Raw genomic sequence first — 15243 nt, 5'->3', positions numbered from 1 at the left:
ATGCCTTCCTTCACCGACCACAACGGGGACTCTGGTCCTGACATTGAAGGTAGGCAGAAGGTTTTTTAACTTTGTGGTTACCGTTCCTTTTCCACCATCCGATTGTAGTAGTAAATTTTCCCGAGGTTCTGCTCTCGGATCAGATGATCTCATGCCCACTGCGACTCAACAATCTCCCCTAGGGCTTAAGCACCTGCTTTTGTACTTTCAATCTGGGGCTTATAATACCTTTCTCCCTTGCGTCCTCTCTTTCTTCCCTTTCGTGCCGCAGCCCTTCTGAACTTTGATGGATTCTAATCAATCTTCAAAAGATTTTCAACCGATTCACGGTACCGGTCTTAGCATCTCCTCATTACAGAAGGCTCGTCACGCAAACGGCAATGCGAATACCGCAATTGCGCCCGACTCCAGAAAGCAACATCCTGCCATAAGCAAAAAGGCAACCGCACGCCCACCACTCTATCCCACAGCGCCATTAAGCAGTCAATCTAGTGCCATAACCGAGTCAGGAACACGGGATGAACAAGAAATGCAGAACGGCGAAGAAGATCCGCAGAATGCCCTTTTCCACCAAGTCTTGGAATGGCTTCAACGTGAAAAATCAAAGCGGAAAGGTTCCAAAGTAAAAGCGCATACACAACCAGACGGTTCAGGTAGTGATGGGGATGATGAGGATGACGAAGACGCTATCAATGGGGATGGCGCCAATTCGGAGAGGACATCTTCCCATGGGACCGACAATGTATTTGCCTTAGACAAGCTGGAGAAGATCCTCATCCAATACGCCGCTTCACGCAGTGACGGCGCTGCGCCTGTTTACCCTGTTCGGCGGTCAACTCGCCGGCGTCATGTAAAGGGCCTACGGAGGGGTTCAGCCTCCGAATCTGATTACCTAGATGTTGACTCAGCTGCTCCCAGTGTTGACGCGACATTAGACAACTCCAAGACACTCGCGTACAGCGGGGGTGGTGCAGAAGATGATGAGAATGAAGAAGGTGCAAATGCCAGGCGGACCCTGGACCGGGAGGCTTGGCTTGTATTCAAGAGTGAGATCCTGCGTATCACTCACACACTACAACTCAAAGGGTGGCGGAAGCTACCGATGGAACTCGCCGGAGATGTAGGAGTAGTTCGACTGAGCGGTGCGCTAACCAATGCTGTGTATGTGGTCACGCCGCCTCAGAATATTCCTGCCCCCAGGGCAGAGGATGGCTCTTACAGCCTCGTAGCCAGGAAGCCCCCACCGTAAGTACTATCATCGTACCTTAAGGGAAAGGCTCGATTTAACTTGCAACTAGGAAGCTGCTCCTGCGCATTTACGGGCCCCAGGTGGATCACCTCATCGACCGAGAAAACGAATTACAGATCCTACGTCGTCTGGGGCGCAAGCACATCGGGCCCCGAGTGCTGGGAACTTTCAATAACGGCCGCTTCGAGGAGTTCTTCGAGGCCCGTCCTTTGACTCCGAAAGAACTGCGCGATCCCGGGACAATGAAGCAAATCGCAAAGCGCATGAGAGAGCTGCATGAGGGGATTGAATTACTGGATAACGAGAGGGAGGGGGGTCCGATGGTATTTAAGAACTGGGACAAATGGGTGGACCGCTGCGAACAAGTCACCAACTGGTTGGATAAGGAAATCCAGTCCAAGCACAATGATATTAAAGCGGTTGTAGAACCTTGGCGACGCCGAGGCTTTGTTTGCGGTGTCCCGTGGCCAACATTCAGGAAAGCCGTCGACAGCTATCGAAACCACCTTATAAACGGCTATGGTGGCATGCAGGAGATCGAGCGGCAACTTATTTTTGCCCATAATGATGTGAGTTTTGTCTTCCCCCCGGAGATTATGTACACCAAGGCTAACCATGCAGACTCAATATGGTAATCTTCTTCGAATGGAACCCAGTTCTGAGTCGCCGCTCCTTCGGCCAGAAAATGAGCATAAGCAGCTGGTTGTCATTGATTTCGAGTATGCTTCCGCGAATCTCCCTGGATTTGAGTTCGCAAACCATTTCGTAAGTCCTGCGTGCTGCGGACATCGTTTCGCTCTTGCTGACCAGATAGACCGAATGGTGTTACAATTATCACGACCCCGACAGATCCTGGGCATGCAACAACAAAGACTTCCCCACCCTGGAGCAGCAACATCGCTTTATCAGTGCTTACTTGACACATCGACCTGGCTTAGGCGTGCGGTCCTCTCCATCTATAACCCCGCTCATGCAAGCAGGAGAACTTTCTAATATCACCTCACTCGCTCCTTTAGACCTTGATGCGGGACCTGATGTGGATCAACAGAGTTTGGTAGATGTTCAGAAAGCCCAGGAAGACCGGACGGAAGCGGAAATCCGATCGCTAATCAAGCAGGCTCGGCTCTGGCGCGTGTTCAACTCAGCGCAGTGGGTGGCATGGGGAATAGTACAAGCGAAGGTACCCGGAATGGAAGAGGGCATCGCAGCCGATGCCGCGGCAAATGGCCATCACAACGGCACCAGTGGCACAGAGTCTGAGGGGACCCCTTCAACAACCCCTCCACCGGATACTGATGTGGAGGAAACAGACGAGTTTGATTACCTTGCTTATGCGCAAGACCGGGCCATGTTCTTCTGGGCAGATTTGTTGTCCTTAAACCTCGTTCGAGAGGAGGAATTGCCCACAGATTTGGTTCAACACATCAAACCTCGCATTATCGACTACTAATATGGCCTCTGACCATCAAAACGGGCACTCACTAATTACTGGTGACCAAGCTGTCTTCAACACTTCGGCAGTGCGGCGTTATTGATGACTCACGATGTACTTACATACACTAGCTTTATGACAGCATTACGGGTTATGCCATGAATACCACCAAATTGATATTGCCTGACTGTTACCATCATGTACATCCAGTATATCATGTAAAGCAGATCATTAAGTCTAGAACCACCAAGAGCGTAACAAGAAAGAGAAAGATAGACAGATAGAATCACCGTCTCAATCTCCTCTCTGTCTCCCCCTTCGCCTTCTGAACCCACTCATCAAACTTCCCCTCCTTCTCCTTCATCCCAACAACTCCCTTCAAAACCTCCCCAATAAACCCAACAAAATTCGACCTGCGCAGGGTATTCTCCCAATCCCAGGCCCTCCTCTTCCTCTCCTCCCTCTGCAACATCTCTACATCCCCAATCTCCCTCGCCCTCGCCCTCAAATCCCTCACAACAGCCATGAGATTAAACCTCGTCTCCCCCTCCGGATACCTCGCAACCCTTCTCTGCAAAACCCCAATCACCTTCTCAGGAAACCCCTCCGCATCACATTCCCCATGACTAATCGGATAGGGCTGCAACCCATCCAACTCATACAACGTCCCATTCACCGCCGTATACCCAATAAAATGATACACATCGCCCTCCTCATCTCTCGCGGTGCGCACCGTCTCATCAACAAACGGGCTCGCCCGCGCAAACGCATTATGCGCTGTCCGCACCGTCTCGGAGTTCGAGAGCGCCTCGCCGCGCAGGTCAGCCGGGAACCCCGTTGTGAAGTCCTTGAAGGAGCGGAGTTCGTCTCCGATGTCGATAGGGTAGGGCGTTGACGAGGCGCTGTCTTGGTTGAGGATCACGGAGAGGATGGCCTGTGTGCCACAGGCGTTTTGGATTGTCTGTGCGGCGAAGAAGAGGTTCTCCGGGGCGGTTTTGTCGTAGGTTCCATCTATGGGGGCTTCGGGGGTTGTCGGGGTTTGGTCGCGGAGGTATTTGAAGAGGAAGATTACGCCGTAGACGGGGCTTTTGATTTTGTATGTCTTGTTAGTTACGGGTGGATTTGGGAGGGGTGAGATGGGAGGTATAGACCTTAGTGAGCGGATGGTGTCGGCATCTAGGGAGATGAGTTCTTCAAATTGGACGCCTTTGACGCCCAGGTTTTCGATTAAGGAGGTGAAGACGCCCTGCGTTTTTGATCCGTTAGTCTTGGTTGTGTTGAGTGGTGGGTGGGTGTGCGTGCTTCGTCTGATTCGATTGTGCTCCAACCGCCTGCGTCGGCCATTTTTATTGATTCTTGAGGGTTGGGTTCATGTACTGTGTCTAGTGTACAGTTTAAAGTGTCTAATGCGCAATGCAGGACAAGTGTGTCAGTGATGATGTATATGTTGTTGGATGGAGCTTTTCAAACTGCTGATGACGATATCGCGGTTTGGGCTGTGGATGTTTGCTTCACATGCAAACAAGCTCTGCGGAGCGTTTTCTTAGTAAGAGGGCCCAGTTGTGCCTGAGGCGACAAGTAATACTGTTCTTCCTTCATTCGCATTTTAACTTCTGGATATTACTAGCAATAGGGGTATATATCATATATATGTACATGAATGGTATTACACGTCAACATAACAAATCATGAAAGTTATGCAAGCTCGACTTGGAACGAACGCTCGACCTTCATGCCCTGGTACAGCGGTGTGATGCTCTCTGTACTGACATTCTGCATCGACGGCTGACGACCGGTAATGGTTGTAGACATGCTGTGATATCCGCCGACCGTGTCCGCCCAGTGATGCTTGTCACTGTTATTCGCAACGCTGGATAATGGGTAGCTGTTTTCAGTAGGCCGTTTGCGACTGCGAGAGCCGGAAGTCGTGTCGCGCAGGAAACGGAAGATTGGGCGAAGGGTCGCAAGAGAGCTGGCGGTGATACCCACGCCGGTCTCGATATTCGAGCAAATGGACACTGCATGGGTGGCGTGCAGGAAGTCTGCATGTTTATAGGCGGATAGGTATGGTATGCGAACGATGACGGTAGCACCGGCACTGTTTGTAGGGTTAGAGGCAAAGTTCATCCTGATAGCCTTGACCGGGAATACTCACATGCAGCCCAAGCCCATGATTCCCGCCAGGGCAATCTTCGTCTGCCTATTCATTTGCAGATTCCAAACTATGAAGCATGGTAACAGTCCGAGAATAAAATCGGCAATCGCTGCCACAACGCTGGCTGTGTATGCAATCCCCACCAAGGCATTGGGGTCGACACATTTACCACTTTTTGTCAAGCGATTCCAGAAAAAGTCGACCGGAGTACACTCGAAAATGCTGACCAAGACAAACATCGTCCCGACAAGGATCGTCAATGCGCTGATAGTGTACAGGATTACAGCGTGAATTTTGTTGGGAGTAATACGTAGAAGGGTCATGGCAATGGAGATCTTTGCGATAATGGCAGTGACTAGGTAGAAATTCTGCCCGAGCCACCAGTACTACATTGGATGTTAGACCATATCGGGGATGAGGAGCCCATCAGTAGAACGCACCAGCAAAGCGTATCGAAGGTAGCCCGGTTTGTCTATAAACCAGGTCATCTGTTGTCCGAACCCGTACTTAGCACCAGCGAAAGTACAGATGGCAAACGCCAAGTTGAAGATCTTGAAGTGTTGCTACTGTTAGTCACGATCGCTGCTCGGATAATATCGCAAGACTTACCATGGCCACCACCATTGTGGCATCATCCTTTCCGAATGCCCGCACAACACGTAACCGCACAAAACACCTCAGGCACATCGATATTAGAGACATTCCCATGGACACCGCAGTGGCGATGATGATCGATTTACTACGATAGTTCATCTTCACGACGATATGTTGGCGCCTTGAATTGAGCGATGAGACACCAAGGAGGGGCTTTCCTTGCCCACGTCTTATACGCGCATAGACCAACGACAAAAATGCGGCCCACGGAGACTTCAGAAGATAGTGTGGTCGAGCGTCGACCTTATATGAGGTTGTCGTTCAGTATAAGAAACGGGGGTCTGAACGGCAAGGACCCTGACTCAACCCGGGGGTTGAAAGTCAATTAAGCTCGATGCAGGAGCAAAGCAAGAAGGCTGTTTAACCGCCATATGGGCAGAGACAAGTAACTATAAAGTGGGAAAGGGCGCAACTTCCGTATTACCGGAATCCCGTACAATGATCTGCAGGTAGTGAAGTTTTTTTTTGGACCTGCCTGGTAATTGGGTTTGGTGGGCTCCATGACTAGCATTGGGTTCAATTATAAGCCATGGTTTGGCACAGCCATTGGCGGATATCTCAGGCCTGAACCACTAGTCAGTAGTTCGGCACAAAATATCACCAGCATTGAAACTCAATCAAGACAACTGGTACAGATGTGGAGCACAGTGTGTGCCGGTAGACAGCAAAATCGGAGAAGTTCCGCCACCACGGATGAGTGGCAGGCAGTTACAAGGCATGGTGTAATGTGAGATTCCATGCAACATATGGAAATCAGTATACCAAGTGACTGCTTTTTGGTCTGCAATAGAAGACAAACTGTGTTCGTCATTAATGACTTCAAATATGAGGACTTGAAAAGCTTAGTACTTACTAATTATCAGATAGTTGAGCGCACATGCCGGAAAGCCATGCGAGATCCACGTCCGGCCTCCACCTGCCCGGAATATCAAGGAGCTAGGGCAGCAGATCCCCCTTTTTGGCTTTTGGAGCATGAATAGTACGAACCAGATGGAGACAGTGCCCCTTATGTATTCCGAACCTTCCAGTATATAACAACCGATCAAGAACGTGCACGATACCCAAAAAAGCGCCTTACGTTATAAGATCGGCCGCTATCGAAAGTCAGTGAAGAAGTGACTGGTGATGTAATGTGGTAGTTTATTTTGCCTTTGCCTGGAAAATAGGGTATGGCTCACGTGGCGACGCTAACTGCCAATAGTCTAGTCTGGAACCGGGGCAAGGGAAGATCACATGTACCCCATAGCAAAGTAAGGTACAGAGTACAAAGAACGGAGTATATGGGGAGACATCCTCAATTTGATTGAGTACCAACGATTAACACTTCCAAAATTCCATATGGCAGCGGCAGAACATAACCACATCCAACTGCCGAGCGTCCGGTTTTCACTTCATGACATCTCCTGACTGGGCCTAGTTTCCCTTCTTCTAATTCTGCCCTCACCTTCCTTCACAGCCGCGCAATCTACTCCTCAGGGTCCTATTTTGTGTCGATCGGGCTCTCTACGAACCCCTTACACTGCATGAACGCAATTATTCTGCCATTGACTGCAAAGTCATCCACCAAAGTCTCGAGCATGTTGCTATCTAGATCGCGGCAGAACTGCTAGCCGTCGGACCGAGATTTAACACTCCACAAAGGCTCAATTTCGAGATACTCCGTCGTCAATATGCTATGCCGATATCTTTTCGAGTGCTAAGTGTGCAGATAATATGCTCCAATGTGCTGGAGCGAGCTTGAAGGATTTCTGGGCCACATGTGATACCTTGAGAAGTGAAAGCAAGTGGCTTATTGTTCTGATTGGGACAAGATATCCTCCTGTGCTCCTAAGATAGCAGGTCCCTAAAGAACACATTGACGACTCGGCCAGATGGCCCAGCTTTTCGCCTGTAGGGAATATGTTCGTTCTCCTTGTGTCTTGAAGCTTATCTCTGGATGATCAAGTGATCATTTCGGTGTATGTATTTCTGATTAACAATACTGAAAGGAATCATTCAATAGGTCCTATTGCATACGCCAGGGTCTTGTGCTGTTTTTAGATACTCGCTACCATTCATATACTGCCTTCTCTCGAACTGATCGTTGGGGCAAATATCGAGAAATCCTATGAGGACGTGGCATGTTAGCAATACACAATCTAACAAGCATCTGGATTGGATGCCTCCAATTTAATGGGTGCCTCGTCGGTCATCACTCAGCAATGGGGTATGAACCCGTTGGGAGTTTTCTCCCAACAGTTCGACATTCTGGTTTTCTAGAGCACAATCACAAATTAGGGCATTCAGTCTCAGTTCCGATTATCCAAACGGACACTTTTCAGAAATGCACACATAACAAGAGTCATCCGACACTGTTGGGTCAAGTCTGACTGATATGTGTATCGCCCTCTACATATATTTTCAAATCAGTCTACCCTTTATTGGGCATGCCTATGTTACATGTATAGAGACTGAAGCTAGCAGGGCGTGGTACACGGGTATAGAGCAGTCTTACAGAACAAGATACCTTGAAGAAGTACCACTTGTCCACATCCTCGATCAGGAAGGCCTTCGTTTCCAGAAGCTCTCTGTTGATCCAGGACATCCCGTGCCTGGCTTGTCACATTTAGTGTATTGCCATCATCGAGGCTTACAGCCTGGTGCGCTGCGTGAAAACAAGATATGACTCCATCACGTAGTTGAATATGTTCGAAATGAGAGGGCTGGTCTTTATCAGCTCTTTCTGAGCAAATACTGAACTTATGCACAAGATCCATCCATACTTTGCCAAGCGAAATAACACTAACCACCAGCCACAAAAACAACCCATCAAATTTCCAAACCTGATATATCAACAACAACAACAACAACAACAACAACACCACACTACCTACTAGTGACACAGTCTAAGCCAGCCCAAACCATACAACCAACCACCCCAAATTCCTCCCTCCCCAAAAAAACCATCACCATCACCAGAAACACCACACAACCAATCCAACCCCCCACCACTCCACCGAAACCAAACAAATCCCCCCCACCAAAATAAAACTCGTATTCCAGCAACCTAACCAAAGTTACCAAACCAAAATCACAGACCCCTATAACAGCCACCGATATAGCCCTACCTAACCCAAGTTCCAAGCCAAGCCCCACGCGCTTTCCCCCAACGTCAGAAAGCTAGCTAAAATCTCCTAGCCTCATCCACCCGCCATCGATCTCTCTACCGAATACGAGCCCAGCCAAATCAGGCTAGCCCGGGCCCTGTTTTCCATGCATCGTGCCGATCATCATCATCATCATCATCTTTTTGCTCCGGTACGATGTAGTATGGAGCTCCTTTTCCTCGAATGAAAAAATTCGGACAGCTGGAAAAAGTATATTGGTGAGAGCTTGGGTTAGAGTTTTGGTGGTTTATATCTATATATATCTCTTAACTTTTGTGTTTGATTCTTGGGGATTGCCAGGTTCGTTCGGGGTTGTATGGTATTGTATCTACTGTACTATCTAGTTAGTTGGTACTTGTTTCATGTGGTTGTTTGTATATGCTGCATGGAGATGCGGCTGGGCGGGTGTGGATGCTCGGTCTTGTTTCTGGGGTGGCTGTTTTTTTTTTTTTTTTTTTCGCTTAGGCCCTGTGTAGTCAGGTATAGTGTGTTGTATGGGATCGGCGGGCATGGTACTGTATGTATGTATGTATGTACATTCTTGAGGCCCATGCTTTAGATTTGGCTAAATATGCGGGGTTCTAAATATATCCCGACCTCGTGGTATCAACGTGTTTGATTGACTGTTTTTCTTTTCTTTTTCTTTTCTCTGTTGCTTCGCGCAGGAACTGTACAGGCAAAAATCTGTAGGCTGGCGATCAGATCCAGTTGGATGAAACTCGACCGTTTCATGATCTCATGCCTTCCCTGATTGCTATTAATAGATGACCTGGTGATACCTTACAGGAAGGAACAAGGTGATCGGGGATAGTTTGTCATTTCATTATACATGTTAAATTATCTCAAAGTAAACGCCAAGCGGGTATATGATTTTGATATCCATATCAATCCATGCTCTCATGTAGCCTCATTCTGTCCTGGTGTTCCTGTATCGCTGTAGCATATCACAGGATTCGTAACGAATGTCAGGCATGCAAATCCAAAATAATGTGCACAAAATGCAACAATAGTAGAATGAAACCCCCATCCAAAATATAAGAGTACCAGCCCTTCTATCCATCCAACCCCATGTGAGATCCAAGCTCAAGCCCATATGCCGTATAAATAGAATGAAAGTTGGTTAAGGGTATATATTATTTTTTTCGTTTTATGTTTTTTGCCCTGGCTCTGTCGGCCATCTTTCCATCTTCAAGTGCAGATACTTCCGGTCCAGCACGGCTCCGCAGTGCTATATCCTCCCACAATCTGTTGAGGTTCGCCGTAGAGATCCACGTTCAGCCCGACCGTTCCGTCTACTCGCGATAGCTCTCCGCACACCATATCATCCACATATGGTGGTGGATACGTGGGCGACTGATGGAGCGAGCTGGTATGGCTGTATTCACACAGTTCTTCTCGGGGGTCGGAGAGCAAACTTGGAGACGGGGGGTAAAGACTCTGGACGCTTGGTGCTGTGACATAGGTTCCATTTACATCGAATGGAGAACTAGCGATCGTCACCGCTGGGGGAGACTGGAGAGGCGGGGTGTAAGGTGCGCATGTAGCGGTAGAGGAAGGAGAGGAGGATGACGCTAGGGTGTAATCTTGTATAGGTTGGTAAGGACTCGCGGGAGACGGGGAGTAGTCGAGTGAGGTCCGCGGCGACCACTGAAGGCGGCTTTTATATTGCGCAACGATATGTCGAGGCAATTCCATAATGGTCGAGGCTAGCTGGAGATCTGGGTTGTATGGTTCCGACATGCTTCTGGTTATAATGATCCGATAAATGTCTTCGATGGGGCCGACGGATAGCGGGCCGAGGTATGCGCCTCCTAGGTCAGGGAATAAACTATCCAAAACCACACCAATACCGAAGAATTGAGCAAGGATGGCAAGTGCTCCTAGATCTGCGTCTCCGCCTCGGAGCATGGCTGGGGGAAGCCAAAAGAGCCATCTTCGCAGGGGCTGCATACGCTCAAAGGCCTGTTCCGGAGTCAGAGACAGGAGATCTCGCCTGAAATGGCGCACAAATTCCAGGAGCTCTCCGATCCGACGGTAGTGCTCGGGGTTGTGAGCAACGCGCTTCTGGACGTTTTGGAGGGCAATGGTTGTTTGGTCGAGGCTAACAAGGTCCTCGTCCTGGAACTGGTAGCCCGTCATCATTGGGGTATTGGTACATCCCAAGTACCTTTGGTTCTCGAGGTACATGGCTAGTTCGGATTCGTGTTTCCAAATGGGATGCATCGAATTCAGAACGGTTGTGAGTCCCTGTTGCAGGGATGCCCAGCTATGCCTAGAAAACTGTTAGTATTCCACGTAACCGGGTTCGTAGAATCACATACCATTCCGATGCTTGCCAGGAAAGGAGGATGGAGGCCGCAAGGATAGCGTCACAGTTGCCTTTCGAGAAAGTACCGATAGCCTTGTGCAAGCCCTGAATCGCAACCCCCCTGTGGTGATAAGCGAGCTGCTTCGTTTCTTTATTTCGCGTGATCCAGGCCAAATGTGACGCCGACAAAGTAAGGATGGAACTCATGACAAAGTCATTTGTGATGGCGATGTTGAGGAATCTGTGGAATGTTAGTTCCCCATTAACAAAACCAGACTGGACCTCTGCACTTACGTTGGCATCTTCTGCGCCCAGATCGTGGAGTTACTAAAGCCGCGACGATGTAGGTCGATGGACAAGCCGATAATATGGTGAATTAAACGAAGATCGGTTCGCGAGAGTTTGCTCCAACAACTGCGTGGGTACTGTACTAGCTCTGGAAACGGAGGCACACCCGTGATGTGCCAATTCTTGATTTCCGTCTCGATTTCGGCGGACATGAGAAGATCGGGGATTTTGCGAGCGGTGGATGATTCGTCGTGTACGGTAGCGACATCCATGTAGTCGCAGCGACAGTTATGTTTGGTACAATTCCGGCTACTCTCCGTCAGCCGCAGCACATTTGCATTGTTAATCATGTAGTAGATGCGTACCATTGCGGAAAGCTCTCATCGCAACGAATATGTCGTCTCTTACATGTCTTGCAGCCGAAACGAGACTTGGTATGGCTCTTGCGAGGAGGGCCACCACCGGGACCGGCCATATTGTCTGGATACAGGAAAGGCGCAAGACAATGCTATGGTCTCAACGAAAACAAATGGTGCTACCCCACTCGGCAGCCAAAACAATGTGTGGAAGGTGTGGCACAACTCAACAATGCGCAACAAGACAGTGGGTAAGGGTCGAATGACGACAAGAGGTACTCTTCTGGGGTTATGTATCGAAGGGTAAATGGAGGAAGAGGGGAAGACAGAGGAGAGATGCAGGTATATAGCAGTACCAATAGCCAAGCCTAGAGATGCAGACTCCAAAAATAACCTCGAGCCTCAGCCCCGGGTGGAGGAAGAAACGAGGAACGAGATGAAGAATGTCCGCACGTGGGGAATACGAGATAACGGCAAGGGAGGGGAGTTGGGCTGTTTTATTCTGACGAATATTTTGACAGGAACAAGAGGAGTGAAAGGATTATAAGAGGTGGAGGGTTATAATTAAGTCACAGTCAGGGCCAGTAGGCTAATAGTCCAGGAATGCATGCAGCCTCTCGAGCTGAGGGACCACTCATAGTACGGTAGGGAAAGGTTTTTCAGATCAAACAGTTAAAAAAAAAAAGAGAAAGAAAAAGAAAATGAAAATGAAAATGATAATTTGAATAAAAAAATATTAAATAAAAAAAAAGAGGAAAGAAACTTAGGAAAGTAGGGGACTAGTCAAATCTCTGGGGATGCGTTCCAAACGCCACGAGACGGCCGGTCAGATGCTGATCTCCTGAGAATGTAGTAGTAATAAAAAAAAGTAAGAAAAAGAAAAATGCACAATGTTCAAGGATACCTTCAGCAGATGATGTGGGGATGGGGAAAATTGAAAAGACAAGAGATGAGAGGTGGAGGGGAGAAGTAAGTATGGACTATAACCACAATAGGAGCCCGAAGGGAATTATTATTAGTAGTGGGATGGATTAAAAACCAAGGATTACTCAAAATCATGGTTTTGAGCCTCTTCCCGTCATTTCCCTTTTAGATCTCTCAATCGAGAAAAGAAAATTAAAATTAAAGGGAGGAAGAAGAAAGTACAAAATAATCAGCACCAAAAAATCGTTAAAAAAATAGATGGGAAAAGGAAAAGGATAGGCAGGATTAACATGTATGGAGTATATGCAGTTAGCACCTAACTTAGTACCGACAGGGAATGTAAGGCCTGGATTAACCCTCCTTTCAACGAGGTTACTTTGGACGGCAGCGTGGGTGCCCATGAGTCTCATTAGTCACATTGTTCGGGCGAGGACCACATGGCAGCTAGCACCACCAACAGCATTCATTCAGTCTAATTCCTCCCCCCTGGTACTGTCTATTCCGGAAATTGCTAAGTCCCCTTCCTGATGGTCCCATCTCGAAAAGATCCGAAGGAATTTTTCCCCTTCCACTGCATTCCTTTGCTTCGACATGGCCCCCCTTCATCTCAGGTTAATTTGGTCCCAAATGAAAAAGTTGGGGCCAAAAGATAATCAATCCCCATAGCCTAAGTGGGTGGGACGCGAGTCACGCCAAGTCAGATTCCTGTAAGGATCTTGAGTCTAAGCCTCTCTACCAAATATGCTTGAACTCTAGTCACGGGAATCGTCCGATACTCAATGGGAAAGTACGAAAATAATGAGAAAAAAAAAATAACAAAAGGAGACAGAAAGAAGCGAGCGCCGAGACCGGGACGGATGAAGAAACACCTTGGATGTGGCGTATCTAAGCATGTTCATGGTCCAGAAACCATGTGTAAGTAGACCTTCATCGGTCGAAATCGATCCTCTGGGTGTCAAGTCTGGTTGTAATTTGGGGTACAGTAAGTCTGGACAGGGTCTGCGGAAATCAATTACCATAGCTTAGGTTAGGTTGACCCAAAGTATCAACTTGACGGATAGGGTGGCCGACGAAACTACTTGATTGGGTAAAAAATGTGGTGGGAAAGTCTTTTTCTTGTCTGTTTCTCTTCCATTCATTCATTCAAAAAAAATATTTTAAAATTTTTTTGTTCGTCCGCTCACCCTGGATCTTCTCCATATTTGACCCAGACCGAACGGTATTGTTGGTCCTGTGGTTCTCTAAGGTTCTCACCCACTCACCCACTAACTAAATCTCGGGCAATAGGTTTTCGATGACACACAGTGGGCAGACGGGTCTGTCATTGATTGGCGTCAGATTAAAGTCGCTAATCACATGGTTCTCATTACTTAACGATCGGATTTTGTTTACCCTCAAAAGTCCGATCCCAGGGGTAGCTTGACTCTCTGTCAACGACAACATGCCCTGTCCTGGGACCATGTGGGCTTCCTTCCTTTCCTTCTGGACCTCTTATTACCCTGTCTGTTTTCCTTTCTGGACAAGGTATGTATTGGATAACGTCGAACCGATAGCCCCTCTTACTGTATAGGTATATCGTTATGGTGATCGCCTGTTTTGACCCGAAGGGACCCTTGCCCCGTCACTAGAACTTGGGGATCGTCGACCAAGACCTTGCCCTATGACCGATATGGCTATATCCAACGACTATCTGCACTAAAACAGAAGGGGGGGAAAAATCAGAAAATCGAAAAATAACCCCAATCATCCTGGGAGGCTCGAGGAAGGTATCGGTGAGAAAAGGGGAAGATAATCTACCTATTATTGGACGCGCTACACCTGCACAATTGCTTTTTGCTGTCGCTTCCGCGCTAGCAGGGGATTCCAAGAATTATATTGCTTTTTCATCCTGGTGCCTCGTGGACATATTCCAATTCAAACGGACGTCACCAACAAATTAATCCCGCGGATCCGTCCGAATATAGAATATTGATATGATGTAGCGAACGATTGCCTCGCCAGGCGGACTGAGCGCACCGTTCATGGTGCCTGGAAATCATCCTATGGAGGGTAAAAAAAATCACGGAAAAAACTTTACCACCCCGCTAGAGGAGATGCTGCTTATAGTTCCTCCGCGTTTCTATCGTAGCGTCACGATGGAGGGTTTCCTACCCCTGGTGATGGAGTGGATAGCGCGCAATTCTGATGTACGGTTTGCAGAGTCTCTTGCAATGCGCCGTTTTTATCCGACGCTAGGGGACGCACGTTTGTATTGCCGGTATGAAGCGGAGCTCGATACATAAGAACCGAATAACGCACACGGTCTAAATTCGGGAATCGCAACCGACCCTCTCGGTCCATACCCCAATCGCAACGTTGAACTGGGGGCTACTTCGGCCGAGGGGCTTTCTCAACTATTCCCTCATGACCACCAGAACCCTGTCTGACGACTCTCTCAAGTATCTTTACACACGGACACCCTGGGAGAGAATAAGCGATCATACAGCCAAGCCACTAAGGCACCGAATCACCTGTCCAGGGTCACTGCGTATGCAGCTAAGATTTAGTTCCTCCAACTAAGATTTAGATCGAGGCTGCAAACCTTCTACGGACAAGGCACGGAGCACTGTCGAACGAGAGAAGCCTGTCCTCTCTGGAGGACTGGTCAAAACGTTGAACTTGTTTTTATTCTTCGACAAAACCGGTAACCTCCTGCAACCAAGAGGACCTAAACTAGTAATGCTTGCGGCTG

General features: G+C 48.3%; 3 protein-coding genes across 3 annotated transcripts; 1 reads left to right on the top strand and 2 right to left on the bottom strand.

The window, feature by feature from the left end:
• On the top strand, positions 1 to 2699 carry ABOM_005139 (putative choline kinase; the record flags this gene model as incomplete). Its single annotated transcript, XM_022532268.1, has 5 exons — positions 1 to 49; positions 312 to 1245; positions 1299 to 1818; positions 1871 to 2014; positions 2064 to 2699. 5 exons carry the CDS (start codon positions 1 to 3, stop codon positions 2697 to 2699), a joined length of 2283 nt encoding a protein of 760 aa, XP_022390387.1.
• Positions 2700 to 2967: 268 nt separating this feature from the next.
• ABOM_005138 (putative 26S proteasome-associated ubiquitin C-terminal hydrolase) lies at positions 2968 to 5460 on the bottom strand (the record flags this gene model as incomplete). The annotated part of the gene is made up of 5 exons (XM_022532267.1): positions 2968 to 3927; positions 4452 to 4779; positions 4837 to 5222; positions 5277 to 5387; positions 5446 to 5460. 5 exons carry the CDS (start codon positions 5458 to 5460, stop codon positions 2968 to 2970), a joined length of 1800 nt encoding a protein of 599 aa, XP_022390386.1.
• A 4364-nt stretch (positions 5461 to 9824) lies between these two features.
• On the bottom strand, positions 9825 to 11707 carry ABOM_005137 (putative C6 transcription factor RosA-like; the record flags this gene model as incomplete). Its single annotated transcript, XM_022532266.1, has 4 exons — positions 9825 to 10908; positions 10958 to 11185; positions 11239 to 11541; positions 11598 to 11707. The coding sequence occupies 4 exons, from the start codon at positions 11705 to 11707 to the stop codon at positions 9825 to 9827; spliced, it is 1725 nt and encodes a 574-aa protein (XP_022390391.1).
• Between the last annotated feature and the right edge of the window lie 3536 nt (positions 11708 to 15243).

The sequence above is a fragment of the Aspergillus bombycis genome (genome assembly GCF_001792695.1).
Source record: "Aspergillus bombycis strain NRRL26010 chromosome Unknown contig00029, whole genome shotgun sequence".
NCBI classification, from domain to species: domain Eukaryota; kingdom Fungi; phylum Ascomycota; class Eurotiomycetes; order Eurotiales; family Aspergillaceae; genus Aspergillus; species Aspergillus bombycis.
The sequence above is the reverse complement of the archived record's forward strand: the minus strand, read 5'-3'. Positions and strand labels throughout refer to the sequence as shown.